Source organism: Chlorocebus sabaeus, chromosome 16 (assembly GCF_047675955.1).
Source record: "Chlorocebus sabaeus isolate Y175 chromosome 16, mChlSab1.0.hap1, whole genome shotgun sequence".
Classification (NCBI taxonomy): domain Eukaryota; kingdom Metazoa; phylum Chordata; class Mammalia; order Primates; family Cercopithecidae; genus Chlorocebus; species Chlorocebus sabaeus.
In genome coordinates, this window is record NC_132919.1 from 35,470,394 (window position 1) to 35,492,490 (window position 22,097).

Sequence of the window (22,097 nt, forward strand, 5' to 3'; positions counted from 1 at the left end):
TTTTAGTTCCCAGGTCTTTGGATCAAGAGAAACTGTACCTGAGGAGCCGCACCCAAGGAACCTCATTTTCTTCTGGACATGACTCATGAGAAAATGGACGTCAAGCCCGATGCCATGATTGGATGAGACTTTGGGGGTCTTGGGAGGGGGTGAGTCTCTTTTGCATGTGGGAGGTATGTGAATTATTATGGCCATAGGGTAGAGCATAGTAAGTTGTTTGCAAGAGATGGCCACAATAACTCCTCCCATTCCTGTATGTACACCCTTTGCAATGTGACTTTGCTGTTCCTCCCTTCCATGGGTGGCATCTATTTTCCCCACCCCTCGAATCTTAGCTGGCTTTGTGGCTTGCTTAGACCATTAGAATGTGGCCAAAGAGATGTATAAATTCTGGAGCTTATACCTCAAGAGGTCTTACAGCTTCTGCGTTTGCACTCTTGGAACACAGCACTGAAGAAGCCTGGTCTAACCTGCTGGAGGATGAGAAGTCACATGCATTGGAGATGAATGATTACAGCTGAGGCTCCCTAGACATACCAGCCAGCACTCAGCACAAATCACCAGACATCTGAGTGAGACCATTCTACCCCACTGAAGCTACCAGATGGTGATATGTATATAAGTGCAAGACTAGAAGAAGAACTGCCCAGATGAGAACAGCATCATAAAAGGTTGATGTTCTAAGCAAGCCACTGAGTTTTGAGATGACTTGCTACATGGCAAAACAGAGCAAAAAAGATACAGAGCATAAAAGACTATGGGTTATGTGAAATGGTCTAACATCATGTACTTTAAGTCTCAGAGGAGAAGAGAAAGAGAATGGAGCAGAAGCAGTATTTGAAGAAATGATGAAGCAGAAGCCATATTTGAAGAGAGAAAGGCTAAGAATTTCTTTGAACAGATAAAAGATACCAAGGACAGATTCAAAAAGCACTATGAGCCTTAAGCAGGACAAATACAAAGAACCACATCTATGCTTATCAGAGTAAATCTACCACTCTACCCCCTACAAAAGAGAGAAAGAGAGAAAATCTTAAAGCAGCTGAGGAATAAAGGTTACTTTCAAAAGAGTAACAATAAGATTGACAGTTGACATCTCAGTAGAAACAGTGAAAGCCAAAAATCATTGGGATTATTTAAAGTGCTGAGAAAAAAAATAGTTACCATTTTAGAATTCTGTCCCCAACAGTAATATTCTTCAAAACTAAAGATGAAATTCCTTTGGCTGTAACAATACCATATATGATGTAATGTGAACCAGGAAAGTATCTTGTCTGGAACAAGTTGTACATTTAGTTGTACAGAATACAGGATGGTAGTATTTTGCCCATTGTTGGATTTGTGTATGTGCCTATGTTTTCAAATATTTTGTTGTTTACCTTTGTGATGCACCAGATTTTCATGTTTTCATATTTATCAATTAATTGATTATGTAAGAATGCAGCATCTTAAAGATATTAAAGATGATGGCATGGACTGTATTTTATTCACTTTTGTATTTCTGCTGATTAACATGGTTCCTGACACTTCTGGACATCTGCTTGTTGAAATCAAAGTAGCTTATCAAGATAGATAAAATGTTTAAAATTTAAGAATTGTTTTTTTCCCCCCTTTTCTAATACAGGTTCAAGCTGAAGTCCCTGGATCTCCCATATTTGTGATGAGACTAGCCAAACAATCTCGTCATCTGGAGGTGCAGATCTTAGCGGACCAATATGGCAATGCCATCTCTTTGTTTGGTCGTGATTGCTCTGTACAACGCAGGCATCAGAAGATTATTGAAGAGGCACCAGCTACTATTGCTACTCCAGCAGTATTTGAACACATGGAACAGGTACATATATTAAAAGGCTTACTTTATGTTTTCTTACACAGAACATTTTTCATTCAGTTCATGTACCAATCTGAGAATAATGGGATTTTAAACAATTATTCTGAATAATTAATAAAATTATATCCTTTTCTTAGAGAAAAAAAATTTTACTGTTCTCTCACTAAGAGAATTGTCAAGGAACATATCAAGCTCTAAAAGTAGTTAACGCGTTCTTTAAAAAAATCAGTGTACCATTTTGGGAAAGAGGGATAAAGAGGAGAAATGTTTTGAAATTTTTAGTCTTATGATTGATTTTTTTTTTAAAGAAGCTCATAATCAGGTAGTTTCATTTGCTGGATTGATTATCATCAAGTCTTCAGCTGAATTTAATCAACTCTATTATCTTTTTTGGAAAGTCCTCTATCTTCAGAGTTCACACATTCTATCTTTTTGTATAGAAAACAGTTTCTCAGAGTCATGAAGGATGCCTTTGGAATAACTATAGTTTAGAGACCTGAACATAGTCTTTTCTGGAGTCCTGACCCAGTCTCTATATCAAAATATATTCTTCAAAATATATTTCTTGTGTGTTAGAAGTCTATTACCTATGTTGTGTATATATTAGGATGAACTCTTGAACTGCTGTAATAAAGATGCCTTCAAAATGCAGTGGCTTGGCCGGGCATGGTGGCTCTTGCCTGTAATCCTAGCACTTTGGGAGGCTAAGGCAGACAGATCACTTGAGCCCTGGAATTTGAGACCAGCCTGGGCAATATGGTGAAACTGCATCTCTACTAAAAATACAAAAATTAGCTGAGTGTCGTGGCACACATCTGTACTGTCAGCTGCTTGGGAGGCTGAGGTGGGAGGATCACTTGACCCTGGGAGGTCAAAGCTACAGTGAGCCTTGATCGTGCCACTGCACTCCAACCTGGGTGACAGAGCAAGACCCTATCTCAAAACAAACAAACAAATAAATAAGCAAAATACAGTGGCTTAAACAAGGTATAAGTTTCTATTTCTTTCATCATAGTTCAGAGATGAGCTGGTACCAGAAATAGGTTTATTGCTCACCTGTTGCCTGTTTTTATAAATAAAATTTTATTGGAACACAATGATGCTTATTTATTTATGTGTTATTTATGGCTGCTTTATCACTACAATGGTAGGGTTGTGACAGAGGCTATATGACCCACAAAATTGAAAATAATTACTGTCTGGCTCTTTACCAAAAAAGTTTGCCAAACTTTGCTCTCGGACATTGTTATCTTCATGATTAAGCTAACTCACACAAGATTATGTGGAGGGCAAGCATATGGAAGCATGATCTTGAAGTCACATACATCACTTCTGCTCACATTCCACTGGACAAAATTCAGTTACACAATTATACCTAGCACAAAGGTTGTTAGGAATTGTGGTCACTAACTGGGTGACCATGTGCTCAGCAAAAATTTCAATTTTATTCCCAAAATGATGAAGCGGAGAAAAGTCACTGGAGGGCATTTCATAATCTGCCTCAGTCTGTTCCTCTGGCTACCCATTATCCTTTTATCCTTTTTCCTACTCTCAGAGCACACATAGCCTTTGTCCAAGGAAGACAGCCTGAAGTCCCATCCAGTTACTAGTAACTGGAGTTACTCCAGTTATTACTGGAGATGATTCTGGATCTCTATGTGATGTATATTCCTCTCCATTAGATATGTATTGTGGCTTTTCATGGGCCAGTGACTCAAAATACAAGTTATTTACCCACTGTCATTCCCCCCCTGCCCTTACCATACACCCAATATACAATAATGGAATAGGAACAAGATAATTCTCATTTGGAAAAATGAAAAGTACATAGCAATCATTGGTCCATACTAGTTACCAAATCCTCCTTTTTAGGTAGGAATTGCAATGATTCCCTTCTATATAGGAGAATACTACCTCAGGCCTTCTGGCTGTCCCTGGTTCCGCTACTGCACACTCCAAAGAAGTGCGATAAGGGAGTAAATCCCTTGTTCATTGTCCTTCAAGGCACCTACCATTGTTTTCTGGGAAGTTCTTCCTCATTCAGTTTTCTCTGTGAGTTGGGCTTTGGAGACTATGCCTTCTTTGGGAGAACTTTCACAACCCACTTCCTGCTGGTGCAGGATTGAGGGCACAAATATCCCAATCATCAATCGCAGGCTTTTGAAAGCCAGGTTTGTGGTTTGTTTGGAAATACAATTCCTTCAAATACTTACTAAGCTTCTGGGCTATTTGCTTGCAATCAGCTTTGGGTTGGATTAATCATACTCAAAGATTTCTTCTAGATATAGAAACTTTTCTTCTATTATTTACTGGCTTCTGTGCTTAGCCTATCTCTCTTACCTCTATTTAATATTGGCTATCTTGGGGCCAGCTGAAACTAAAGCAGCATGTTTAATCTGATCTTTGACACTGAGTTGCTTCAGGGTGATAATCTCATTTTCTCTTTGGGGGTGTATAAAAGAAGTTGGCTTTTTCTTCACTCTGACCCTTTCAGATCATCTTTTTTAAGGTTTAGTTGGTGTGTGGTCAGTATTCCAAGTTATTGTAGGAAACAGTTTACCAAATGTTGTGTTATCCCAACAAGGAGGTTATCGCCTTTCCAGCCTGCAGTATCTGTTTCTCTGCTACCCACTACCCTTTTGCTAAGCTAGCATCTCATATTTTAATATTTTTAAACAGCAACATTCTACCTGCACTTAATAATTCCTGTATCGATTAGGATATAGGTTAAATTACTGTAACAAAAAGGTCCAGAGAACACAGTGGACCCCCCAAAAAATACAAGTTTATTTTTCTCTCCCATCCTAGTCTGGGGTGAGCTTTTCAGGGCTGGTGGAAGTTTTTTATTCCATGAGGCCATCTTGGGATACAGGTTCGTTCTTTCTTTTCTTTTTCTTTCTTTTCTTTTCCTTTCTTTTCTCTCTTGCTGTTATTAGTGTGTTCTCATTTGCATGATTGAAGCTGGCTTATACTATCATGACCACATTCCAGTGAATAAGAAGGAAAAAGCTAGGAATATAGAATGAGACTTTTCCTTTTCAAAATATGACTTAGGGCCGGGTGCCGTGGCTCACGCCTATAATCCCAGCACTTTAGGAGGCTGAGGTGGGTGGATCACCTGAGGTCAGAAGTTTGAGACCAGCCTGGCCAACATGACGAAAACCCATCTCTACTAAATATACAAAAATTAGCCTGACACAGTGGCATGAGCTTGTGATCCCAGCTACTCAGGAAGCTGAGGTAGGAGAATCACTTGAACCCGGGAGGGGGAGGTTGCAGTGAGCCTGAGATTGCGCCACTGTGCTCCAGCCTGGGTGACAAAGCAAGACTCCATCTCAAAAAAAAAAAAGAAAAAAATATATATATGACTTAGGAGTTATGCATATCACTTACCAGTGCTGATGTCTTGTTTGTCAGAGCTTAGCCATTAACCAGGCCAGGCATGGTGGCTCACGCCTGTAATCCCAGTACTTTGGGAGGCCAAGGCGAGTAGATCACCTGAGATCAGGAGTTTGAGACCAGGCTGGCCAACATGGTGAAATTCCATCTCTACTAAAAATACAAAAATTAGCTAGGCATGGTGGCGCATGCCTGTAATCTCAGGTACTTGGGGGGCTGAGGCAGGATAATCATTTGAACCCGGGAGGCAGAGTTTGTAGTAAGCCACGAGATTGTGCCACTGCACTCCAGGCTGGGAGACAGAGTGAGACTCTGTCTCAAAAAAAAGAAAAGAAAAGAAAAGAAAAGAAATCTAGTCTCTGGCTAGTTAGTTATGTTTCTAGGAAGAAGAGGAGCATATTGGAAATACTGGAAACTGGACAAGAGTCTGTCCCTGTGTTTTTTTGTCTGCATGCATTTATGTCTGATGGGGTGAGGTTGCTTTTGATGCAAAGTGAAAAATACGCTTTTCTCCCGATTGTTCATTGAGTTTTTCATCCATGTCCAGGGATATGATAATCTGAAAGGGTGAAATGTGCTCTCATGTGACTAAAAACCTTTGATGGCTCTTTTTTTGAGACGGAGTCTTGCTCTGTCACCCAGGCTGGAGTGCAGTGGCTGGATCTCAGCTCACTGCAAGCTCCGCCTCCCGGGTTTACGCCATTCTCCTGCCTCAGCCCCCCGAGTAGCTGGGACTACAGGCGCCCGCCACCTCGCCCGGCTAGTTTCTTGTATTTTTTAGTAGAGACGGGGTTTCATCAGGTTAGCCAGGATGGTCTCGATCTCCTGACCTCGTTATCTGCCCGTCTCGAGCCACTTTGATGGCTCTTACACACACTGAACAGTTGAGTCATTGAGAGGCTGTAGTGGTCCAGCAGTTGCATAAGGTGAGATACTTATGTTTGCTTATCTCTCTTCTTTGAGTGTGCGGTGAAACTTGCCAAAATGGTGGGTTATGTGAGTGCTGGGACTGTGGAATACCTGTACAGCCAGGATGGCAGCTTCTACTTTCTGGAATTGAATCCTCGGCTACAGGTAGAGCACCCTTGTACAGAGATGGTGGCTGATGTCAATCTCCCTGCAGCTCAGCTCCAGGTGAGTCTCCCTGATCTGGGTTGTGGAGCCTAGAGAAGTCAGAGAGGCCTGAAAAACGGGTTTAACCAGTGTGTGATGAGAGAAAAAGCACCTCCTATCTGAGTCACACCTAATGTTCATTTCTCTTTCACGCTGTATGGGTTATGCATGTGTGGGTTGGTTTTCCTGATGTAGTACAGACATAGGAATATTTTTTTTTTTTTCTAGTCAGACACATCTGATATAATGTGTCATGTTTTAGAAATAAGTGTTAATAATGTATGCTTTATTCAATTATTTATTTAACTATAGTAAACTTCACAACTTTGTATTATAATTATTCCCTACTCATTTTTTTTTTTTTACTAGTGTTCTTTATTGAAATAATTCTGCATCAGAGATTGGTGGTTGAAGTTTTTCCTGACAAGAGTGTGGTAGCACACATATATTTTTATAATTTGTAAAGTGCTTACTGTCAATATTATTGTCTTCTCTCAGCCCAGGAAACAAATATTATGGAAAGCAGTAATAGTTAACGATAAGGTTTGATATTATTTTTATCTAACATTATTTGCCCACATTGAGAACACCTTCTGGGTTCCTATTAAAGACTAAAGATTTACTTACTTCCACCAGTGGTTTGCAGGGATGGAAGAGATAATTATGACACAATTAAGACTTTCTAGCTGTCTGTTTTTGGATAGCTATTAACATTTACTCCTCCCTTAGATATTTTCATTCTCATTATGTGATGGAGAAATGACAACATGAGAACTCGTGTCTGTTGCATTAGGAATGTGGGGACTTCTTTAGAAGTGGAGAATATTCTAACTACTTATCTGTAGTGATATATTGTATTTCAAGCAACTTAGAGTTGATGATTGTAGAATACAGATTATAAAAATAGAATGTTTTAGGGAGTGGCTCCAAAAATAAAAACATTTTAGGTTATCTGATAGCCTCTACACTTTAAGGGAAGTAACTGAAAAATTAAAGATGTGTGTTTTATTACCTTTCAGATTGCCATGGGGATTCCTCTATATAGAATCAAGGATATCCGTATGATGTACGGGGTATCTCCCTGGGGTGATTCTCCCATTGATTTTGAAGATTCTGCACATGTTCCTTGCCCAAGGGGCCATGTTATTGCTGCTCGGATCACTAGTGAAAATCCAGATGAGGTAACCTGTCACTTAAAAGGTTTATACCTCCTTTTAATGAACTTTAATGTTGAGATAGTATCTGAGAATATACTTCTGAAATATCTTGGGACTTCCTCTGGAGAGAGAAATATAGAGGTTTCTCAGAGCACATAAGTAAATGTCATTGCTTCATTGGTTACTTAATCCCACTTAAGTCACTATAGAGTCTTGAGTGGGTCTGTAGCATTGGGTCTTGGCCTTTATCATTTTTGTATGTCTTCTCTGCTTCTGTGTGTGATTAACACAGAACTTAAACAAGAATATATAAATCTTCTCTTCCTTTGAAACATAGTATGGTCTCTCATTCTTTATTCTCTAACAGGGTTTTAAGCCCAGTTCAGGAACAGTTCAGGAACTGAATTTCCGCAGCAATAAGAATGTCTGGGGATACTTCAGCGTTGCTGCTGCAGGGGGGCTTCATGAGTTTGCTGATTCTCAGTTTGGTCACTGCTTTTCTTGGGGAGAAAACAGAGAGGAGGCAATTTCGTGAGTATAATAGCATTTGATTGCATTTTACAAAATAAATTTGTGCTAATCTTAAGTGAAGGTATGAGCATGGGAATAGGAATCATCTGCTATCAAAGTAATAATATTAACAACCTTTTTGAAGAAATCTTGAATATTTCTAATTGTACTTACATTCATATTGTATTAAATTATGCAGTGCTTGGCAGATGTTTTTCTGTTTGTTGTTCTGAGCCTTTTGAAGTATTTTTCCTTTCAAATATTTTTGATAAATGTATAAAATTGATTGCTTTAAAGATATCTTATTTTTCCACAGAAAGAGTATTGTTATTGAGGGGAGGTAGATTCTTGGCCAAGAACTAGGTATCAAATAAATCATAGACTTTTATTTTTTTCTTGTGAGAAGACTTAAAATCTATTAGCAGTTTTCAAGTACACAATCTATTGTTATGAGCCATAGTCACCATGATGTACGCTTATAGTTATTTAATAAAATTATACTGCTCATATTATGAAAAGGACATAAAGAAATTGTCGGCCGGGCGCGGTGGCTCAAGCCTGTAATCCCAGCACATTGGGAGGCCGAGACGGGTGGATCACGAGGTCAGGAGATCGAGACCATCCTGGCTAAAACGGCAAAACCCCGTCTCTACTAAAAATACAAAAAACTAGCCGGGCGAGGTGGCGGGCGCCTGTAGTCCCAGCTACTCGGGAGGCTGAGGCAGGAGAATGGCGTAAACCCGGGAGGCGGAGCTTGCAGTGAGCTGAGATCCGGCCACTGCACTCCAGCCTGGGCGACAGAGCGAGACTCCGTCTCAAAAAAAAAAAAAAAAAAAAAAAAAGAAATTGTCTACATTGCTTATATAAGAGACCTTAGTGTGCTGTAAAGTATATAACAGCTTAGGCAAATATAACTGGTATATCATAAATGTTAGATAATATTCTATTAATCATAAACAATGAATATTAAATTAACAGCACTTTTGCTTGCCTAAAACATAGGGCTGAAGGAGGTGATTTTAACAGCTTAGATCTTTTGGAATATCTATCCAAAATTGAAATTTGAACTAGTTCTTTTCTGTTTTTTTAATGGTTTATTGCCTTGCATCAAACATTTAATACCATTCCCTTTACCTTTGAACTGTACAAGGAGTAGGTAATTAATAAGTGTTTATTAGTATTAATTAATAAGTAGCATTTGTTTATTAGTAATTTATTGATCCTAATATATGGTTATTTGTATTAATAAACACTTATTGATTAGTTTTATATTTTTATCAATTTCATGAATTAATTAATTTTAAGAGGCAGGGTCTTGCTCTGTCACCCAGGCTGGAATGCAGTGGTGCCGTCACAGCTCACTGAAACCTCAACCTCCTGGGTTCAAGCAATCCTTTTGCCTCAGCCTCCTGAGTAGCTGGGACTGCAGGTGTGCACCACCATGTCCAGCAAATTTTAAATTTTTTGTAGAGATGGGGTCTCCCTTTGTTGCCCAGGCTAGTCTCAAACTCTTGGGCTCTAATGATCCTACCACCTTGGCCCCACAAAGTGCTGGTATTATAGGCATGAGCCACTGTACCCAGCCTTGATTAATTAGTTTGTAATATTGTTTTTAGAAGTAGGGAAATCTCATTATTTCTCTATTTTGTCCTTTACATTTCTTCTCATTCTTCAAAACTATAAGTGGAATTTTTCAAAATTAAAACACTGCTACCAGAAAAAAACATTGGCATGAAGTTGCCTTTTAAGCATATTCACTGCCATATTATGCTCTGCAAAGTGAAAAAGGTTTACTAGAGCTTGCAAATTGTTGGCTTTCTGGTGAGTTTCAATGTACAGATGTGTTTTGATCAGCTCACAGGGTGTTAATGTTTTTCAATTTGACAATATTGAAAAATCAGGAGATTGAAATCAAAATATGGATTTCTGCTAGCTCTTAAAAGTAGGACTATAATGACAACATTAGTTTTACATTCTCGTTGTTAAAAGTTAGCTAGGCTCTTTCCCTAAGTGGCCTGAGGTAATCTGTGAAAATGGTTCGCTATTCATTTGACCCGGAGAACCCCACGAAATCATGCAAATCAGGAGGTTCCAATCTTCGTGTTCACTTTAAGAACACTCGTGAAACTACCCATGCCATCAAGGGTATGCATATTCGAAAAGCCACGAAGTATCTGAAAGATGTCACTTTACAGAAACAGTGTGTACCATTCCGACGTTACAATGGTTGGGTTGGCAGGTGTGCCCAGGCCAAGCAGTGGGGCTGGACACAAGGTCGGTGACCCAAAAAGAGTGCTGAGGCCGGGCGTGGTGGCTCACGCCTGTAATCCCAGCACTTTGGGAGGCCGAGATGGGCGGATCACGAGGTCAGGAGATTGAGACCATCCTGGCTAACATGGTGAAACCCCGTCTCTACTAAAAATACAAAAAATTAGCCAGGCGCAGTGGCGGGCGCCTGTAGTCCCAGCTATATGGGAGGCTGAGGCAGGAGAATGATGTGAACCTGGGAGGCGGAGCTTGCAGTGAGCCAAGATCGCGCCACTGCACTGCAGCCTGGGCAACAGAGCGAGACTCCGTCTCAAAAAAAAAAGAAAGAGTGCTGAATTGTTGCTGCACATGCTTAAAAACGCAGAGAGTAATGCTGAACTTAAGGGTTTAGATGTAGATTCTCTGGTCATCGAGCATATCCAGGTGAACAAAGCACCTAAGGTGCGCCAACAGATCTACAGAGCTCATGGTCGGATTAACCCATGAATGAGCTCTCCCTGCCACTTTGAGATGATCCTTACTGAAAAGGAATAGATTGTTCCTAAACCAGAAGAAGAGGTTGCCCAGAAGAAAAAGATATCCCAGAAGAAACTGAAGAAACAAAAACTTATGGCACGGGAGTAAATTCAGCATTAAAATAAATGTAATTAAAAGGGGGAAAAAAAAAGTTACCTAGTTTTTCCTGGGCACAGTGGCTCACACTTGTTATCCCAGCATTTTGGGAGCCTGAGGCGGGCAGATCACGTAAGGTCAGGAGTTTGAGACCAACCTGGCCAACATGGTGAAACCCTGTCTCTACTAAAAATACAAAAATTAGCCAGGTGTGGTGGCGAGTGCCTGTAATCTCAGCTACTCAGGAAGCTGAGGCAGGAGAATCACTTGAACCCAGGCAGCTGAGGTTGCAGTGAGCCAAGATCGCGCCATTGCACTCCAGCCTGGGCAACAAGAGCAAAACTCCGTCTCAAACAACAACAACAACAACAACAACAACAACAACAACGACAACAAACAGCTAGTTTTGTGTGGCTGCTACTTTTAGATGGTACATAAACTTTGTAATTAACACAACTCCTATTCAGTCTGCCTCACTCATTTATGTTCCCAGACTGGCCTCTGTTGGCATTTAGGTTTAAGTTCTGATTTGGCAGACCACTGTGTATTTTTTTCAGGGAATGTCATATGACCCAATCCAGAACACTTGTTCCTTATTTTCGACCAGCTCTGTACATTTGTCTACATTACAAAACTAACTAGCTTAATTTTTAGCATGTCAAAAATACGTTGTCTACAATAAGTCTCCTTCTTGACACCATGCCAAAAGTTCATTCTTCAACTTGGAGCTTTCTTTGTTTCTTATTTCTTCATTACATTAGGTGTATATCTTCAGCTTGGGGTTTGGACTCTTGTTTGCCAGAATGCCCCAACTCATATATTCCAGTATATTCCAGTATAATTTCCCTTGGGTCATAATCTAAATACCATGAGAACAGGACTGTGTCTTGTTACTGCTATATCCCCTGAACATAGTAAGCATTCAGTAAATGTTGGTTGAATGGATTAGCCACTCGTTCCCATCCTTATACCTCTGCTTCAATCATACCATTCCCTGAACTCAACCTGTATTTTCGTTTTTTTTTTTTTTTTGAGACGGAGTCTTGCTCTGTCACCCAGGCTGGAGTGCAGTGGCACAATCGCAGCTCACTACAACCTCCGCCTCCTGGGTTCAAGTGATTCTCCTGCCTCAGCCTCCTGAGTAACTGGGATTACAGGCACATGCCACCATGCCCGGCTAATTTTGTCAACCTGTATTTTCTTCTCTCTGCTTTTTTGTTTTTGCTATTTCCTCTGTTCATTCATTTATACTTTTTTTTTTTTTTTCTGACATGGAGTGCCCACCACCACACTCAGCTAGTTTTTGTATTCGTAGTAGAGACAGGTTTCACCATATTGGCCAGGCGGGTCTCGAACTCCTGACCTCAAGTGATCTGCCCGCATCGGGCTCCCAAAGTGCTGGGATTACAGGTGTGAGCCACTGTGCCAGGCCCATTCGTTCATTCTATTAAACAAATATTTACTGAGTATCTACTATCTACAGGTTCTGGCAATACAGTGAGGTCCAAAATAGAATCTCTGTCCTCACAAAACTTTACAATCCAGAGGGTGTAAGACAATTGGCAGTTAAAATACAATGTAGTAAGGATGATGATAGTCATATTATTTAAGGGCATTATAGGATCATACAGATGAGTCAACTAACTCAGTCTGGAGGGGGTCTGGGAAGGTTTCCCAGAAGACAGTGACATCTAGATTGATAATTGAAGTTTGTAGAAGTAAGTCAAGTCAAAGGAGGACAGAGGTGGGCAACAGAATAATATTTTAGGCTGACGGAATGCCTGGACCACCTGGAAGATGATTCCTGTCACAGTTATAATTATCAGCTATACTTTTAGACTATGTCAGATTTCACATTTTTCATGAAACTGTAGGGAGGTGAATTTCTCCCTTCTTACAACCTCTCCAGAACTTTGCTTAAGTATTGTCACTGGCATTGATGATATTCCACCATGTGTTTTGAAAGTGATTATTGTATTTATATTCTTTCTTCCTTACAGTCATAATATGTGTCTTACTAGTATGAACTACATAATTAGTATTTGTTTAAGTAAATACCTGTCCCGTGCAGGATAGACACTGGGCATAAATATACAGAAAAGCCCCATAGTATTTGAAATTCTGCTAAAATTGGATCACTTTGCACTTAACTGGGAAGTAATAAAAGTAATGAGCAAATCATTGCATAGATATCCAAAATGCAGTTTAAAAAAACACTCCCACTTTCCTGATATATGACTGCACCCAGAGAGTTGCTTCACTGTGTGGAAATCTTTAAATTAAGCCCTTGGGAAAATTCATTGAACTGTATATTTAAAATAAGTATATTTTACTGTATGTAAATTATACATAAATAAGGTTTAAGGATAGGGAGAATTAATGCCCTAATTCTTGTTAGCCAACAATAAATTAATGGAATAAGGGAAACTTAACTAAGTAAAAACTGAGGGTGGTTTGCATATAATTTGTTATAATTTGTTCTGTACTCATTATAATGAAATGTATCTGATTAGCTGATGCTCTTATGGTAATATCAGTTAGAATTCAAATGTTTACTGACTTTTTGCGAATTTTTCTCTGTGGAATGCACATGAATGAGCACACTTAACATGTGCACCCTTATTTGTTTTTGGAACTGTCTCTCTCCCTTCCCTCTCAGGATTCCGAAGGAATGAAACAGTTCTTTTCTTTTTGGTGGGGGGACGGAGTCTCGCTCAGTTGCCCAGGCTGGAGTGTAGTGGTGCAATCTCGGCTCACTGTAAGCTCCACCTCCCGGGTTCAAGCCATTCTCCTGCCTCAGCCTCCCGAGTAGCTGGGATGACAGACGCCTGCCACCACGCTTGGCTAATTTTTTGTGTTTTTAGTAGAGATGGGGTTTCACCATGTTAGCCAGGATGGTTTCAATCTCCCGACCTGTCTTGGCCTCCCAAATCCGCCTGTGTTGGCCTCCCAAAGTGTTAGGATTATAGGCGTGAGCCACCGCGCCTGGCCAAACAGTTCTTTAAAATGATTGAAAAACATTAAAGTATTTGTTGCTGAAACAGATTGGCTTCTGTTCTTCTCCCAGAAACATGGTGGTGGCTCTGAAGGAGCTGTCTATTCGGGGTGACTTTCGAACTACAGTTGAATACCTGATCAAATTGTTAGAGACTGAAAGCTTTCAGATGAACAGAATTGATACTGGCTGGCTGGACAGACTGATAGCAGAAAAAGTACAGGTGTGTATTTCTCCACTTGCACAAACAGCTGCTGGGATTGGGTTTTTATAAACTTGGGTGCTCAATCCCTGTCACTAAATGAAATTTATTTGATTCTAATATAAATGGTTCTTGATCTACCTGGAAAAATCTAGGAGTCAGTGTAATTTTAGCACTCTGATCATTCCTGTGCTAGTGTAACACAGTCATTTTATGTTCTAGCATTGCTTCCTGACGTATATTTGAAGAGAGGCATGCAGAGACTGAATTTCTTTGTTTTTCTTCATTTAATGTTAAATCTGGTCCATAGTTGCCAACTTCTGTATCTACCAGATGCTGAAGAGAGAGGCCTCATTTAAATCAAGAGTTATCAGTTATTCCTTAATTCCTGGGGCTATGCTGAATTATCCAAGATTTTGTATAAAATCGTTAGGTTCATATAATTTGTCTGGAGGTCCAAAGTTTGGCTATAAACCGTTTTTCTTTGAGATTATCAGTAGCCAAATCGTTGTGTCTTTAAATTTATTTCTGTCAGAAGCCTATTTTTGAGCTACTCATTGATTGGCTCAGTGGAAGTCTTAGGGAGAGAAGAAGAAATTTTTCATTTCTCTTCACATGGTCCCTCTAATCAAATTCTAAACATGAATGTGTTCATTTTTATCTAAAAAATCAGTTGGGCAGTGAGAATGGAGATTTTCATTGCTAGCTGTTTCATCACAACAAATGTGAACCTGATTTCATTTGAGAGTCTGTGGTGCCAAGTGACCATGCATTTGATCTGCCCTCTTTTTCCTCCTTTCAGGCTGAGCGACCTGACACCATGTTGGGGGTTGTATGTGGGGCCCTCCACGTGGCAGACGTGAGCCTGCGGAATAGCGTCTCTAACTTCCTTCACTCCTTAGAAAGGTAGGCTTTGTTTCTTGTAGGCTACACAAACTAACCAATGGTCCTGAGTACAGGGACTGAAGCTCAAAGACCCATTTATTCTTCTGTCTGTTCCTGGCAGCTTATGAGTGTTACTTGTTATTCATGGACCATGGTGGCAAGAAAGAGAGGGGATGTTGACGTTTATGGCAAATTATTTGGGGAGTCTAACTGCAGATTCTAGACATTAACTTATACCACAGTTAGAACAGGTTGCTTCTTTAAAAACTGGAATCCATCTGCATTAGATATTCTGTCCTGTATAAGTATCAAATCTCTCCAAACCCTGGTGATAAAAATCTGGTATTTCTCCCCAGCACTGAACCGTAAATATTTCGTGTATTACCTGTACCACCTTTCAGAAATAAATAATTAAGGCTGATATTCAGGATGACCTCATGAGTCTTTCAAGTAGGGAGTGAGACATCTATGGGGCTAAACTAATTTCTAATGCTGATTCAGGAGACTAAGCTCTGCCTTTGAGTCCCCAGAGGAATGCTCCAAGTGGCTAATCATTTTAAAGTCCTTTAATCACAGGCACTTTTATTTCCTTCTGTGTTGTTAGACTTATATCAATTCCCTTTTGAGGTATCTGAAAGAAAGAAAAGAAACAAAATTTAAAAATTGAACTGAGATTTCAAGCCCTATGATAAGTATCTTTCACTTTGTTACTCTCATGTAGTAAAACCTTCAGCAGCTTGGCATTTCTCTTCTGTATCAAATCTAAATCCCTTGGTGTGACTTTCAACTCCCTGTATTCATTGGCCCCTTTTTACCAATCCAGTCTTATTTATTTCTGTTCTGCAACATATAATTTCTAACCTAGTTAAATAGTTTTCTTATTCGTGTACAATTATGTCAAATGCATTTTCCTCTACAAGCCCTCCCCCTTTTTAAATGCTTTTGTTTCTAACTTATTTTATTTTTATTTATTTATTTATTTATTTATTTATTTATTTATTTTTTGAGACAGAGTCTCGCTCTGTCCCCCAGGCTGGAGTGCAGTGGTGTGATCTCGGCTCACTGCAAGCTCTGCCTCCCAGGTTCACGCCATTCTCCTGCCTCAGCCTCTCCAGTAGCTGGGCCTACAGGCACCCGCCACCACGCCCTGCTAATTTTTTTTGTATTTTTAGTAGAGACAGGGTTTCACCGTGTTAGCCAGGATGGTCTCGATCTCCTGACCTTGTGATCCGCCCGCCTCAGCCTCCCAAAGTGCTGGGATTACAGGTGTGAGCCACTGCACCCAGCCTTTAACTTATTTTAAAAACTTGTGTTTTGAAATAATTTTAGGTTTTTAAGAGTTACATAAATAATAGAAATAATTTCTATATATTCTTTGCTCAGATTCACCAATTAACTCACAACTTACCACACTTGCTTTATCACTCTTTCTCTACTATTAGCAAAAGTTTTTCTTGACAGTGTTTCTCTCCTTGGTAATTTTCTCCCTCTCCCTTCCACCCACGCTACTGCCCCCCTTACCTACCTTTTTTTTCCTTTGAGACAGAATCTCACTCTGTCGCCAGGCTGGAGTGCAGTGGTGCAATCTCGGCTCACTGCAACCTCTGCCTCCCGGGTTCAAGCAATTCTCCTGCCTCAGCCTCCTGAGTAGCTGGGACTACAGGCACGCACCACCATGCCCAGCTAATTTTTGTATTTTTAGTAGAGAAGGGGTTTCGCCATATTGGCCAGGATGGTCTTGAACTCCTGACCTCATGATCCGACCCCGGTGTCCCAAAGTGTTGGGATTACAGGCATGAGCCACCGCTCCTGGCTTTTTTTTTTTTTTTTTTTTTTTTTTGAGACGGAGTCTTGCTCTGTCGCCCAGGCTGGAGTGCAGTGGCCGGATCTCAGCTCACTGCAAGCTCCGCCTCCCGGGTTTACGCCATTCTCCTGCCTCAGCCTCCCGAGTAGCTGGGACTACAGGCGCCCGCCATCTCACCCGGCTAGTTTTTTTGTATTTTTTAGTAGAGACGGGGTTTCACTGTGTTAGCCAGGATGGTCTCGATCTCCTGACCTCGTGATCCGCCCGTCTCGGCCTCCCAAAGTGCTGGGATTACAGGCTTGAGCCACCGCGCCCGGCCTTTTTTTTTTTTTTTTTTTTTTTTTAGGTGGAGCCTTACTCTGTCACCAGGCCGGAGTGCAGTGGCGTGATCTCTGCTCACTGTAACCTCCGTCTCCCGGGTTCAAGCGATTCTCCTGTCTCAGCCACCCCGGTAGCTGGGACTACAGGTGCACTCCACCATGCCCAGCTCATTTTTGTATTTTTAGTAGAGTCGGAGTTTCAACATGTTGGCCAGGATGGTCTCCATCTCTTGGCCTTGTGATCAGCCCGCCTTGGCCTCCCAAAGTGCTGGAATTATAGGCATGAGCCACTGTGTCCAGCGTTAATCTTTATCTTTAAGAACAGTTAACACATTCCTGTGGTTCAAAATTCAAAAGGCACAAAAAAGATAAGCAGTGAAAAGTCTCTCTCTGACCTCTGTTCCTTGGCCACCCCGTTTCCATCCCCTATAGTAAATTCATATTACCAATTGCTTTTCTAACCTTCCAAAGATATCCTAAACTTACATAAATATATACATGTGTATTAGTCTGTTCTCATACTGCTAATAAAGACATACCCAAGGCTGGCTAATTTATTAAGGAAAGAGGTTTGAGTCACAGTTCAGATGGCTAGGCAGACCTCACAATCATGGCGAAAGGCAAAGGAAGAGCAAAGTCATGTCTTTTGTGGTGGCAGCCAAGAGAGAAAAATGAGAGCCAAGTGAAAGGGGTTTCCCTTTATAAAATTGTCAGATCTCATGAGTCTTATTCACTCCCGCGAGAACAGTATGGGGAAACTGCCCCCATGATTTAGGTATCTCCCACCGGGTCCCTCGCATAACACATGAGAATTATGGGAGCTACAGTTCAAGATGAGATTTGAATGGGAACACAGCCAAACCATATCAACATGTGGTACTTGTTTCTTCCCACCTCCTGGTTTTTAAAAACTCAAATGGTAGCATACTGTGAAACTGTTCTTTACCTTGCTTTTTTAACTCAACAGTATATTTTTTTAAAGTGTTTTTTAGTTCACATCTTCTTAATATCTGTATGTTTTGTTCCACATGTGAAGACATGCGCAGCATCACTAATCATTAAGTAAATAAAGTCAAAACCATGATGAGATATCACCTCACACCCATTAGGATGCCCACTGTCAAAAAACAGAAAACAACAAGTATTGGCAAGTACATAGAGAAATTGGGACACTTGTGCACTCTTGATGGGAATGTAAAATGATGCAGCCACTATTGAAAAATGGTATTGCAATTACTGAAAAAATTAAAAATAGAATTACCATATGATCTGGTAATACCACTTCTGGGTATTCTGAAAGAATTGAAAGCAGGGTCTGAAAGATACTTGCACAGCCACATTCATAGGAGGATTATTTACAGTAACTAAAAGATGGAAACAACTCAGATGTTGGTTGATGGATGACTGGATAAACAAAATGTGGGATATACATACATTAGAATATTATTCAGCCTTAAAGAGGAAGGAAATTCTGACACATGCTGAAACATAGGTGGATCTTAAGGACATTAGGGTAAGTGAATTAAGCCTGCCACAAAAAGACAAATACTATATGGTTTTACTTATATGCGGTATCAAGAGTAGTCAGACTCATAGAACCAGAAAGTAGAATGATGGTTACCAGGGACTAGGGGGAGGGGGAAATTGGGAGTTGTTAATGGGTGTAGAGTTTTACTTTTGCCAGATGAAAAAGTCCTGCAGATTGGTTGCAGAACAGTGTTAATATCCCCAACACTAGAGAAATGTGCATTTTGTAATGGTTAAGATGGCCAATTTAATGTAATGTGTATTTTACCCTAATTAAAAAAAAATCCATTATAAGATTCTTTCATAATTGATGTGATCAATTCCTTACAAATGATTATTGAGATATTTAGGTTGTTTCTAGTTTTTTGTTGTCCTAGGAAATGCTATAATCAATAATCTTTTAGATTCTCTTATTGACTGTTGGAACTTTGTAGTAAGTGTCTCTCTTGCTGCTGTTCTTTCAGGGGTCAAGTCCTTCCTGCTCATACACTGCTGAATACAGTAGATGTTGAACTTATCTATGAGGGAGTCAAGTATGTACTTAAGGTATGCAGAACCCCATTGGAGTTTGTATCTTACTTTTTAAGCTATCTTTCTTTAGGCTGAGAGGCAAGAGAAAAAATTTGATGTAATGCAGGAATGGGGGTGTTAGTGAAATTACAGTCATTATTTGTGTCAGTGTCCTGAAGCAGCATTTGTTGTTGCCAAGAGATAAAGGAGAGACAGGGAACAACCACAGCTGGGAAAAACAACTAAGGTTGCCGTCTTTGCTTACAGCAGGACTGAGTCATGTCCACAGACACTGATGCATGAGTTTTTGTCCTCCTGACAGATCTTTCTTACCTGAATTTTTGAAGCATTCAAATTTTGTTTGGAGTTGTACCTGGAAGGGACACACTGATCCTCATTCTCATTCCCTACAGGTGACTCGACAGTCCCCCAACTCCTATGTGGTGATCATGAATGGCTCATGTGTAGAAGTAGATGTACATCGGCTGAGTGATGGTGGACTGCTCTTGTCCTATGATGGCAGCAGTTATACTACGTACATGAAGGAGGAAGTGGATAGGTAAATGACTGTTTGAGGTCCATTTGCCGGTCATCCTATTAGCCTTTTCTCTTATAAGTTACTAGTTTTTGGGATTTTTCCCAGGCTTTTTTTGGTACTCGTTTGTAGTTTAAAAAAAAATAGTACATGTACTTAACAAAAATATCAAGAATATAAAAGTGTTTGTAATTAAAAACATGTCTCCCTACCTTTCCAGTGTATGTGGACAATGAAAAATAAGTTCCCCTTTTTATAAGTAACCATTATTAAAAGTTTCTTATATATTTGAGTAAAAATTTTATATGCATGTACAAGTTACATTCATGTACATACTGTTTTTCTTTAAATACATTCACAAATGTGGCCAGGCGTGGTGGCTCACGCCTGTAATCCCAGCACTTTGGGAGGCCGAAGCAGGTGGATCACCTGAGTTTGGGAGTTCAAGACCAGCCTGGCCAACATGGTGAAACTCTGTCTCCACTAAAAATACAAAATTAGCCAGACATGGTGGCATATGCCTGTAGTCCCAGCTACTCGGGAGGCTGAGGCAGGAGAATCGAATGAACCTGGGAGGCGGAGGTTTCCGCAGGCCGAGATTGCGTCATTGTACTCCAGTTTGGGCAACAAGAGCAAAACTCCATCTCAAAAAAAAAAAAAAAATTCACAAATGTTCAATACCAGTTGTGGTATTTTGAGAATGAAATAAATTAATATGCTGAAAATGTGTAGAACATTGTCACAACATAGCTAGTCTTCAAGAAATGTTAGCTATTACATCATCAATATCTTTGTGTTTTTTTAAACTGTGGTACCTATTATTTTTAATAGCCATGTAGTGTTCCATTATGTGATTATACTATACTTTATTTAATCTAGGAAATTTTTGTTCATTGACATTGTAAACAAAGGTGCAGTGAATGTCATGTGCGTGTGTGTGTGTAATAAAGTTTTCAGGATTTTTTTATTTGAAGGTTGACATTCTCTACCATTCTCCTTTACATCCTGAGGTGCTTTCTTAGCTTACATACTTCCACTTGTCTCCTAGATATCGCATCACAATTGGCAATAAAACCTGTGTGTTTGAGAAGGAAAATGACCCATCAGTGATGCGCTCACCTTCTGCTGGGAAGTTAATCCAGTACATCGTAGAAGATGGAGGTCATGTGTTTGCTGGCCAGTGCTATGCTGAGATTGAGGTCAGTGTGGTGAAAAGACTGTGGGATCATGGGAGGGGAAGGTAGGAAAAGGGTTGGCTGGGATGGACTAGGACCGAAAAGTTACAGAAAGGAGGCTGTGTGCAGTGGCTTGTGCCTGTAATCCCACCCCTTTGGGAGGCTGAGGCAGGAAGATCGCTTGAGGCCAGGAGTTAGAGATTAGCCTGGGCAAGATGATGAGACCCTGTCTCTATGAAAAACTAAAAAATTAGCGGCATACAGTGGCACATACCTGTAGTCCCAGCCACTCTGGCAGCTAAGGTGGGAGGATCCCTTGAGCCCAGGAATTCAAGGCAGCAGTGAATGGTGATTGTACCACTGTACTGGAGTGGTACAATTTGTGGCCTGGGCCACAAATCAAGTCCTTATTTCTAAAAAATTAAAAAAAAAAAAAAGTGACAGATTGGAAATAAGAATGAAAAACATCAGTTGGCTTCATTGGAAGTACGAACCTTAAGATTTTTAAAACACATAAAAACACTTTGGCAAATGAGGAGTCTCTAGCTCTAAAAATAGATACTAGGCAATAGCACTTATTGAGTGTTAGGTGTCCTAACTGCTGGCTGTCCAGAGGAAATATGTGGAAGTGGGGCACGAAACAGGCAAGTAATGTCATGTGATTAATTTTAAGAGAGCTAAGCATAGAGTGCAGAGGGTCACCTAACCCAAATCAAGCTAAGCTTGTATGGGAAGATATTCTGAAAGAAGAGACATTTGATCTTCATTTTGAAAGACAGATAGTAATAGAGCAGGTGAAGAAGGGCAGGGAAGAGTGCTTAAAGTTGAAGGAATAGCATGTACAAAGACAGAAGCAAGACAGCACAGTGTATTTAGGGGACTACAGGTATGTGTCGGTGTGGCTTGAGAATAGACTAAGGATTAATGGGGAGGGACAAGCAAAGATGCTAAAGAAGTAATGTGAGATCTTGAATGTGAGTTTATGAAGGATCTTATAAGCTATACTGGTAAGTTTACATTATCCTGGAGGCAGCGGGTAATCGCTGAAGGATTTAAGTGGAAAAGTAGTATGATGATATTTGGGATCTAGCATGGTTGCTTTTCGTGACCTTGTGGGAGGTATATAGCAAGTAGGGAGATCTCTTAAGGCGTCTTTGAAGTACTTTGGGCCAGAAATGAAGAAGGCATAAACCGAAGAGATGGCAAGAGAGGAAGATTTTTGAGAAAGGTTTAGAAGTTATGCCTGGCTAGATT

General features: G+C 40.2%; 1 protein-coding gene across 9 annotated transcripts in view; it reads left to right on the plus strand.

Annotated features, from left to right (window-relative positions):
• ACACA (acetyl-CoA carboxylase alpha) overlaps positions 1-22,097 on the plus strand; it is a 332,440-nt gene that overhangs the window by 149,880 nt on the left and 160,463 nt on the right. For all 9 annotated transcript variants that reach the window (XM_008011156.3, XM_073004877.1, XM_037993719.2 and 6 more), the window contains 9 exons: positions 1,625-1,834; positions 6,194-6,364; positions 7,363-7,524; positions 7,868-8,031; positions 13,958-14,108; positions 14,890-14,993; positions 19,088-19,169; positions 19,547-19,692; positions 20,717-20,867. In XM_008011156.3, the coding sequence (XP_008009347.1) occupies positions 1,625-1,834; positions 6,194-6,364; positions 7,363-7,524; positions 7,868-8,031; positions 13,958-14,108; positions 14,890-14,993; positions 19,088-19,169; positions 19,547-19,692; positions 20,717-20,867 (1,341 nt within the window). The remainder of the gene's footprint in view (positions 1-1,624; positions 1,835-6,193; positions 6,365-7,362; positions 7,525-7,867; positions 8,032-13,957; positions 14,109-14,889; positions 14,994-19,087; positions 19,170-19,546; positions 19,693-20,716; positions 20,868-22,097) is intronic.